This window comes from Tasmannia lanceolata, unplaced genomic scaffold (assembly GCF_043159265.1).
Source record: "Tasmannia lanceolata isolate RefF3 unplaced genomic scaffold, GAP_Taslan_0.1 ptg000018l, whole genome shotgun sequence".
Lineage (NCBI taxonomy): Eukaryota > Viridiplantae > Streptophyta > Magnoliopsida > Canellales > Winteraceae > Tasmannia > Tasmannia lanceolata.
In genome coordinates, this window is record NW_027518695.1 from 4,200,199 (window position 1) to 4,210,621 (window position 10,423).

General features: G+C 38.1%; 1 protein-coding gene across 1 annotated transcript; it reads left to right on the forward strand.

The window, feature by feature from the left end:
• The first annotated feature begins 1,905 nt into the window (after nucleotides 1–1,905).
• On the forward strand, nucleotides 1,906–7,625 carry LOC143850763 (uncharacterized). Its single transcript, XM_077360012.1, has 3 exons — nucleotides 1,906–2,473; nucleotides 4,138–4,592; nucleotides 7,119–7,625. Exons 1-3 carry the CDS (start codon nucleotides 1,942–1,944, stop codon nucleotides 7,422–7,424), a joined length of 1,293 nt encoding a protein of 430 aa, XP_077216127.1. The 5' UTR covers nucleotides 1,906–1,941; the 3' UTR covers nucleotides 7,425–7,625.
• Nucleotides 7,626–10,423: the final 2,798 nt, after the last annotated feature.

Below are 10,423 nucleotides of genomic sequence, written 5' to 3' on the forward strand. Positions count from 1 at the left end.
GGCCTCGCTCACTCCCCATACATAGGGCCCACCTGCTCCCAGCATTGAGACTTGAGAGCGGTGGGAACTAAAATCCGCGCGTACTGCTAGCCATTCTCAAAGCACGCCCGGACTTCCTCTACCTGCTTCCTCCCTCTTTTAAGTTATTTGAATTTTAAACAGTAGCCTAAACCCGGGAATTCATGCACTTTGGGAATTGTCAGCCGCTAATTTTAATCTTCGCACCTAAAAAGTAACAAAACTTTGGACCATTTTTAGTAACTTGGTTAATCAGCTGAGAGATAAACTGGCTTAAGAAAAACCATTCTCACACTCAATTATGTAAGCATATGAGGAGGAGGAGGAGGAGGAGGAGGAGGATTGTTTTGTCTCGGGGGTTCTAATCTTGGATGTTTTGTGAGACCTAAATCGCTCGATCGTCCTTCAAAGGTAAGGAAGGCTCTTTATGATCCATACCTACATGCTCCAAACTCCAAACCCTGCTCTACCCTTCTTGTTATCTTCCTCCGACTCTCCATCTTGTTGTAGTTGGGTAGCCGGAGAACTTCCGTACTGATATTGGCACTCATGTTTTGATAATTGCACTAACTCATCGTATTATGATGATCACACTATTTAGAGGTACGGTATGAGATCCAAACCGTCCATCTAAATAGGCTGTGCCCCATCTGATGGACGGTTTGGATCATCCTATGGTGCGGGCCATACGGTGCTTTTTAATAATGTGAGGAGTGCGATCATCAAAATACCGTAGTGGTGATATCGTTTTCCAAAGCTAAATTATTAAGAGAAATTGACTGGGCTAGATACTTATCTCTGTTTGGAAGTGTTTAGGAAGTCCACGTGAAAAGACGAAATAAGCCTTCCAGGATAGTTGTTTCTGCTTATTTTATCTTCCACAACAGCCATTCTAATGTTGCCACATGTACTGTAATATTGGAATGTTTAGTAAACGTTACTGATATTCACACTGTAATGTTTTGATAATGGCTGGAACCTACCTTGTCTTTTACTATCTAACCTAATTAACCAGCTGTCAAAGGCTATTACGATTCCCCTATTTAAGCTCTCAGCAGCCAAATTAAATAATACAAGACAAAGTATGTTCGGCCCATTATCAAAACATGCTGCTGGTGTTTATTTTTATTGGATTTGCTAGCGACCATCCCAGAAAGGCATCTCGTGGCTGGCTGTTCCATGTGAGAGCAACCACCTCAGATGAATTAAATGAATAAGACAAAATCTGCTGAAAAGTGAGCCTGTGTGGGTGCTCTCAGATGCAACAGCCCGCCGCGAAATGCCTTTCTGCTATTGTCCCTAGCAAATCCCTATGTTAATATGCTGTTGGGGACCTCCCTGACACAAACGAGCGCCACTCTTCATATCGTTTTCCAAACATTCACAGATTCTTACGTGATTGAATCGATACTTCCGAATAGCAAAATTTGAAAACTCCATTATATAGATAAGGAAATCAACATTTGGGTCATTTTAATTTGGGAAATGTTATCAGCACTACTGTATTTTGATGAGGGCACTCCTTACTTTATTCAAAGTAGGGTATGACCCGCACCATAGGATGATCCAAACCGTCCACTAGATAGACCACATCTTAAATAGGTTGTGCCCCCAAAATTATATCCATAGGTGGATCCTAACCCTCGGTCTATAGAGGGTTAGGATAAACCCTCTAACATTCAGATTGGAGGGTTAGGATCAACCTATGGAAATGATTATTGGGGCACAACCTATTCAGGCTGTGGCCCATCTAATGGACGGTTTGGATCATCCTATGGTGCGGGCCATACCTTACTTTGAATAAAGTGAGAGTGCCCCCATCAAAATACAATAGTGTTGATGACATTTCCCTTTAATTTTTGATTTTTGATTTTTGACATATGAGTTTCCTTTATTGTTGTGGCACACTCTAGAGATTCGAACATGTCGTCACTGAAAGAGAGGAGAGGGTTCTGCTTGGGTGGAGAATCTAATGTTGGTGTGGTAGTAGAAGAGGAGATGAGAATTGTAGATATCCTTGAAGAGAGCAAAGACAAGATAAAGAAGAAAGGTGGAAGAGGAGTAGGATGTGGTGGATGGGATCCCTTGTCTTCACCACGCTTGGTACTCTCTCGATTGATTGCATCTTTTAGATCATCGAACACAAACCGTCACACATTGATATCCGCAGCCTCTTCAAGGAAGAGATATGGCGATAAGGACGAATTTCACGGGATCAGTGAGAGGAATGATACTGTTGTGGGATCTCTTGCCCAGATTGCTCCAGTGAATGAGGCTGAGTTGGATTTGGAGGGTCAGAGAAAGTTCCAGAAAGGAAAGTGTGGGAATTCGCCGAGAGCTACTTGCATACAGAAAGGGGAGTTGGGAAATGAATCAATTCTGGGTTCAATAAGTGGAATGAAGGATGAACAGTCGTCTACTTGTTCAAAATCGACCCAGACAGATCTTTCATCAGGTGAAACTTCTCAACTGTCATATCATTTGCTTTTTCTTACTTGTTTCCATGTTCATAGAATTGATTTTGTGTTCCAAGTCATTTCTTAATTGGTTTTTCCTTCAAGATGCTGTCTACACATTTTTTGTTTCTTTGGTGATCAAGTTGTAATGGATGAAGATAAACAACTTTAGTAGCTCCAAAAGGTGTAAGTATTTTAATAGAATATTTATATGTTCCAAGTTTTATCCAGCAGGAAAGATCAAGGAAACACAATTAGGGGCCGTTGTTGATACACGGATTTTAGAATCTTGGATTTCCTCAAAATTGTAGATGAGAGACGAGAGAAGAAAGAGACCAGCCGTCGTTTTCTGATTTCTTGCCCTTCTTTCCGACAGAAAGAGAGCAGGAGATTGTCCCCTGTTTCCAGGTTTTAGAAATCTCAGGATGGGAAAGAGAAAACTTGGATTTCTTACTTAATATCCAAGAAACGCTGTCAAGACACCATACACCAGCTTGATCGTGAGCTCTCTTTTACACTGTTTTCAAACTAAAACCTTGATTCTAAAATCCGCGTATCCAAATGGCCCCTTAGAATATGGATGGGACAGCCCTAAGTTAAATTTGATCTCAAACCATCTTTAGTAGCAACCATAGTTTCCAGACTGGGAAGTGAGCTTGTGAAGCAATACAGGAAGCGACGGGTTAAGAAACAGAAAATGCTGGAAGTGAAAAAGTTCTAACAAAAGCAAAAAAGAAAATGCATGGGAAGTGTCTTTGAAGAAACATGTAAGTAGCCTCACTGGAAGCAAATGAGAAGTACATAGAAAGAGTAGGATTGCAGTAGGTTAGGAAGGAAGAGTTAATATAGGTAAGGATTGCAAGTACAAAATAAGACTTCGTGACTAATTAGAATTATAAATTATAGGAATTTACGGTTTCACATAATTTATTCATGCATATTTAATGTTAAGTTTTTAGAGGAACATCTACGCAATTTTATTTGAAACTTTAAGTTGAGTTGTCAAATTTTAAATGCACTCTTTTTTTTTTTTAAGTACTCTTTTAATATTATCAAAATGAGAAAACATTCTTTTCGGAAGAAATAATCACTTAAATAGGAAGCGGACTCTTAATTAGGAGGAAACACGTAGGAAGCGTCTGAGAAGGTTCTCCTAAATTTGGAAAGCGAGAAGAACTTAGCTTCCAAAGCGAGTTTCCGGAGAAGCGAGTTTCTGGGGAAGCGAACTTCCCATCCAACTAGGAAGTTTCCGGTAACTATGGGAGTGGCTATCAAGTTTGGTACCTTCGGAAACTACCTTATGTTTGTTCCATAAGCTTCTCTATTTGGAGAGTAATTCACTTCATGTTCTCATTAGGGCTAGCTAGAGTTTTTGTAATGGGGTATCCAACAGAAGTTATGACATCTGCTTTATGTGTTTTCTTCCTTTTCCACAATTTTTGAAATGACTTAGGAAATCCCCCTGCCATTCTCACATAATTTAGTGTGAAAGTTTTGCTGGGAAACTTTTGTTTTTGTTGGATTCAGAGTGTTTTCTTGATATTAGTCATACATCGCAGCTTATTAACTTTTATCTAGTATTTCTTGTTTCTGCTCTTCCAGAAAGATACTTCTTTGCTTAGATTTATTTTTTGTTTATCAGTGTTATTTCTATTGTTTTCAGGAAGATATCTGGAGGAGGCCTCTTTAAATTTTGGCGTTGGTGTTGGTCTGGTTTTTCTAGTTGTCAATAGTAAAAATGAATTAAGTAAAATGATAGAGCTTCGAACGGAAATGGAAACGCTGCTTAAAGACATGAAAAATAAAATGCACAGGAAGGATGTTATTTCTGAGTCTTCCAATACAACCAACAGTCTAGCTTGTTCTTCTTCAGATTGGCATGGTGTTGAAACCACAAAGAACCATCTTTCTGTGAAAAATCATAGTTCATCTGACAATTTACTACAGGCACAGTCTGCTGTGGAATGTGATCGGTATTTTGAGTTTGATTCCACTTCTGAGATTGCAAAGCTTATAAGAATAGATGAGATGGAAGCGGAACTTGAAGCTGAATTAGAACGTCTGCAGCTCAGCATGGATGCGGAAAATTCGGAACTTCCACACCAACAATTCATGGAGGTATGTAACAAATGCATTGATATGTTGATCTCAAATGGCTTTTTTTTGTCCTTGTGGCCCTTCTAGTATGCCCTCCCTATATCCACAGGTCGATAATAATTTTTGTTGTGATAGATTGGCATAACTGCATACCTTATGTGTTTCATTCCATAATTAGGCAAAGAATAACCAGCCTAATCTATTGAATACCTGTACATCTATACTCAGATGGGATTTTGAATTCTTGTATATGTAAATGTAGAAGTATGTTGGACCTTATGCTAGAGAGTTCTCAAAATGGAGGGATGTTGTGTAGATACACTTTTTTCAAGTTTAGATGGCTCGTCATGCACATTCTCTTCAAACAAAACATTTTGTACAATCATTTCTTGTGTCCACATTTTACTGAATCTTTCTTTCATGGGACTGATATCTATGATGTATCGAGGATTGGGAATGAAACCTATATACAGTTTTTATCACCAAATCAGGCAGTTGGATTTGAATTGATTGTTGATTCCATGCACATGAAATCCATTGGCAAAACAGGTTAAATGGTATTCTCTCCTGTCCCAATTTATTATTTGTGCTTTGCCTTTTGAAGGGTACACTCACTGTTTAAAAACTCCCAGAGTGACCCATCTACTACCCTGAGTCCATTCTGTTATATCTTGGCTGCTAGTCGGAGTCCGAGCCTTTAAATATTGGGTACTCGCCTTATTTATGATGTGCCATTTATATCTGTTTGTGTGTGTGAAAAAATAACCGAACCCACCGTGTTATTCTATTCTTTGCAGTTTGGACAGCCCAAATTCATTTAAAATTTAATCAAATAAGTTTCCCTCTTTCTCTTCCCTTTATTCTATTTGATCAGATATCTTGTGTCATTCAGATTTCCATACCAATTTCTTTTGACCGTCATTATTTCTGATGCAGTGTTCCATGAGCAATTTCCTTATTTCATTTCCTCTGTTGTGCTTTGTGATGTAGAAAAAGTAAAAATTCTACAACTTTAATTTTCTTCATTCTCACTTGTTTGCAGTAACATGCATTCAAATGGACTAATTAATTGTCTTTGATTAACTTGGTGGTGGGGAACCTTCCCAATCTTTCCTTTCAAGCCTTGCTCTGGATTAGTCATATCGTAATATAAGAAATTTCTAATTTTGCACAAGCTATCCGCAACCTGTGCTAGAAAACATATCCATTTATTGGTTGCTAAGTGTTGATCTAATTTTTCTTACAATACTAGGTTTAGAATTGCCATTTAATTACACCAAAGTCGGCCCCTGATAAGTTCCCTTCAGTGTGGAGTTATCCTCCCACGAATGTGCTCTATTCAATATTCTCAACACACACTAGCACATCAATAATCTTCCAAATCATTATCAGATAGCATTGAGTGATCTCTTAGTGTCCAAGCTTGCCGTCAAAATATATCTAACATCTCAAACAATATCGTAGAGCCTCATCTCTTGCCTTCGTAGTTAAAAAAGATATATCAATGATCAAAATGTGCTAATTGAATACTGCTCTGCAATTCCCATATTCCCTTAATTCATCAATGTTGATACTTGATAATCATGTCTTTTGAAGGTTTCAAAGATTAGGAGACCTACTTGTGGATAGGAATTCACACTTCTTGTTACAGATTTAATTTGTGGATTGAAAGATCATCTTCTTGTATTGTTGTTTATTATAAGATCTTGAAAGTGGGATTGATTGAACATAGTTTGCTTCCTAGGATTTCCTTTTCTAAAACCTACTTACCTTTTCATCATAGCTTACTGAATCTGATGAAGCATAGTAAATTCTTAAAATCTTAGTTAAGGTAATTTGATGCCACGTGTGTTTCTGTCTCTCTTAGTCAAGTTGATTCAGTGGCCTTATTTTGATTCCCATTTCATTTCACCTGTTTAATTATCTTACAATATCTAATTGGTCCTTTGAAATTCAATTCTCTTTGAATATCATCTTATGATTTGCAGCAAGCTGAGAGATGATTTTCTACTTCTTGTTGTGTTATCCGACTAGATTATTGTCCAGAAGTTTATATGATCCTTCTGATTTTATATTAAAGGGTCAATTAGGCCAATCAACATACAACAACTCAACTCAACTAAGCCTTTGTCCCAAAACTAGTTGGGGTCGGACCAATCAACATACAAATTCTTGTGTTTTTATTTCTGGAATCATCATAAATATTGCTGTTGGATTGCATTAAGCAGCAGAGAGGAATTTTATTGAGTGGTGTGGTATGGGTGCTTCAGTTGCTGAATAATCCAACTTCTCTTCCAAGTTACCCTCACAGTTACTGTCACTTTCACATGTGAGTGGGGATTTCTCACTAGCTCAGCTGACTAATTTTTTCTGATAATAATAGTATTGATTAAGATTGCATACCCTTCCTGTATGATGAATTGAATTAAACATATAACTGTATTGCACCCATCTGATCAGTCTTTACCGTTGAAATATACTACATGTGTTCATTTACCTATATTCTTCCTAATAATGTCTTATAATTCTGACTCTTAAAAATCACAGATGGTTGCTGAGAATTCTACTCCTATAAGCTTTGTTCCATTTTGTGAAGAAAAAGATGACCCTCCAGAAGTTGGTACCGGAGAGTGTTATGGAGTTCCTCCTAATGAACTTGAGAGAAGGCTGCATGTGCTTCTTCAAACAAGACAGCAAGAGCAGATAGAAGAACTGGAGTCTTCTTTGCAATATGCAGAACGCAAGCTTCATGAGAAAGAAATAGAGATTCGTTGGTGGAAGGACAATGTGCAACTCCTTTTACAACACAAACAGGAAGTGACATGCTTTTCGGGTAAGAATCAAAACACATGAACTTGTCATGTTCCAAGACATTAAAAAAAAATCAGTGTTTTAGCTATCATCGAATGTATCCTCATTGTTATCTCAGTTTGCTCAGGTTTGAAGTAAACTATAGAAACTAAGTTTGCCAAATATTGTTTCCAATTGGCTAAAGATGAAAAGGTAGAGTATTTTGTACAAAGCAATGCATGAGAGAGAACTTTGAGAAGGAAATTTCAGTCAGCTTCACATTAGGCTAATCATTGGATTATGTTTACACACATGATTAGGACTACGTAAATAGAGACTAAATGCCTTTTTTGGAATACATATTTACATGAGGAATGATAATCTGAAGGGCGCCCTTGCAAAAAGCTGCTAGAAGGGCGCTCCCATTGGTCCATCTCAACAAAGTTTATTTATAAGGGCATGTAAAATTATGAAAATGTCGCAGGCAAATATAAAATTAAAGGAACAATAAGTACACTTTGTTGAGGACCAATAGGGCCCCCCTTGTAGATAAGTGGCAAGGGCACCCTTCAAAGGGATTCGAAAATGAAAGGTGCCCGGCTACTAGGGTGCCCCCATTGGACATTTTCACCAAACTGCCATGTGGATAGAGGAATTCAATTTCTTTGGGAATTCAAGTGGTGCTTTAACCATAAAATTGGGTCTGGTTTCGGTTGATTCCCATTCAAATTTTAGCGAAAGCTCGGGACGACCTGCCCAAGTTGCACCTCTAACTAATGCGGAACTCTAGATGGATTTGCAACATACCAAATTCTCATCCATAAGATTACCCTAATTTGCTAGTGGAAATTTTTTCGATTCCATAATTTAAAGGGAAATGACACAGTTATAACTTATGGAGAGGGATACCATTCTATTAAAATTTTAGTAAAATTTTGAACTGTGGTGGTTCATGTTACTTTGTTTCACATGTAATCGAACAATGGAAAAGTTGGAATTTCTGGAAAGCTTTCCTGCAATCCAACATGACCTTTGTTCCTCTCCCTACAATCAGTTTTGTCCTCAAAATCAATTCTCAAAATGCAAAGGCGCTGTTTGTTTTGGATTTTGAGAAGAATAATGATATGGTAACCGAGTATGGAACTAGGAAATAGCCTCTTCACATGTTAAGAGCTAATTGCCTTTATCTTAGCTCTTTTCTCGGTTTTTCTTAAAATGGCAAAACAATGCCTCCCTATGCCTTGTGGGGTGTAGGGATTTGTCCGATTCCACTCTCGATTAAGCATCTATTTTCAGTAGCAGCACTCTTTTTGAGAACTGTGTTGAGTCCAAAACTGATTATTGGACTCAAAATTAGATGTAAATTTGAGTCCAATAAACAATTTTGGAAATCAGAACTCAGTTCTCAAAATCCAAAACAAATAGAGTTTAAGATCTATTGAAGTTGGGGTCAATGGCAATAAGTCAGACTTGTGCGTGTCTGTCTGATCAGATTAGATGAAAGGTCCCGATGGCATCCACATGGCACATCGCAGCTCATTCTGCATGCATCACCCCCTTTTGCATCAAGGACCACACAAATCAATCACAATATTCGATGGATCAAACTTCGATAGTGTCCATCAAATCAAACAGATTCTACTTACATTTATTAGTGGGGAAGTGATAAATCCGCCCCTTTCGATTACTTGGGACACCCAGTTATCAATGGCTGCAGAGGGGCTGATATACTTCACGTCAGAAGGACTCAATGGGGCTGATTGCCACGTACACTGCTACTGGGTGTCCCAAGTAATCAAAAGGGGAAGTTATATCATTTCCCTTATTAGTGTGGCATTTTTATTGTAATCTGCTATATAACAATTTTAAATCCACACACGTTTGAGGGGCATGCTAGTAGAGTATAAGGAATATCACCACATCATTGTTGGATCAGGCACAAAGAATATGTGTCTACCATCCCCATATCATCTCTCTTTTGATGACCATTGTCTTCAAAACATTTGGCATATTGCAATGGCCAATTATTGCACGCAGTTGAAATGATTATTTTCTAGATGGTGGAGCGAAAATGGCCAAATCCATTTGAGAGGAACACATCTCATCATTCACTGAGATGACCCTCCCACTGTGAGTGTGAATCATGCCTTTAACTAAGGCTCTGTCCACTTCTTTTTCCTGGTGCTGTTTTCTCCGGAAAACAAAACAACCTTTTTTTTCCCTGACAAGACCTTGACAAGACAGAACTTCTGTGTTCACTTCTTTTTTCAGGGAACAATATTGTCAGATGTGGAATTTCTTATTTAGAACTTGAAAATGATGTGGAAATTGACTTTTTCCCTGTTACTCGAGATTTGGTTTCCGATTAAATATATCGGAAAGAGAAGCCCAAGGAAAACGAAACATTTTCCTTGACAGTTTCCCTGGATTCCTTTTCCTTTTGCCATGTCACCTTAGGCTCTGTTCACTTCTTTTCCCCAGAAAGGATTCCTTTCCTTTCCAGGTGACATGGCAGAAGAAAAAGGAATCTAGAGGAAAAGGCTTCGTTTTCCCTGGAAAGCCTCTTTCCGATATATTTAATCGGAAAGCAAATCTCAAGTAACAAGGAAAAAGTTATTTTCCACTTCATTTTTAGCTTTTAAATAAGAAATTCCACATCTGATAATAGTTTTCCCTGGAAAAGAAGTGAAAACAGAAATTCTGTCTTGTCAAGGTCTTGTCAGGGAAGAAAGAGTCTGTTTTTCAGGGAAAATAGCACCAAGGAAAAGAAGTGAACAGAGCCTAAGGGTGCAATTCCAGTAGAAATTTGAGAATTTTGGTTGAGTTGCTGGCCATGTAGGACAACCATAAAAAAAGATTTCGTGTCAAAGAGGACAAAGAGGCTAATTAGGTTGAGTTCGGATTCGGGTCTATCTCAAATAATTTTTTAGCAAAAGCTCAAGTTGAACCCACCCGGATTCGCGACCAGAGACTAGAACTCTGGAGCAATCTAATATTACTTCGATACTACAGCCTATAGATATTGAAGTATCAAATCCGTATGCTATTTTGGATGAAATGGG

Excerpts from the sequence above, each read along its gene's own strand:
- LOC143850763 (XM_077360012.1), top strand. The coding sequence starts at position 1,942 with ATGTCGTCACTGAAAGAGAGGAGAGGGTTCTGCTTGGGTGGAGAATCT. Across the intron at positions 2,474-4,137 it reads CCAGACAGATCTTTCATCAG|GAAGATATCTGGAGGAGGCC; the intron begins GTGAAACTTCTC and ends TATTGTTTTCAG. Across the intron at positions 4,593-7,118 it reads CACACCAACAATTCATGGAG|ATGGTTGCTGAGAATTCTAC; the intron begins GTATGTAACAAA and ends TAAAAATCACAG.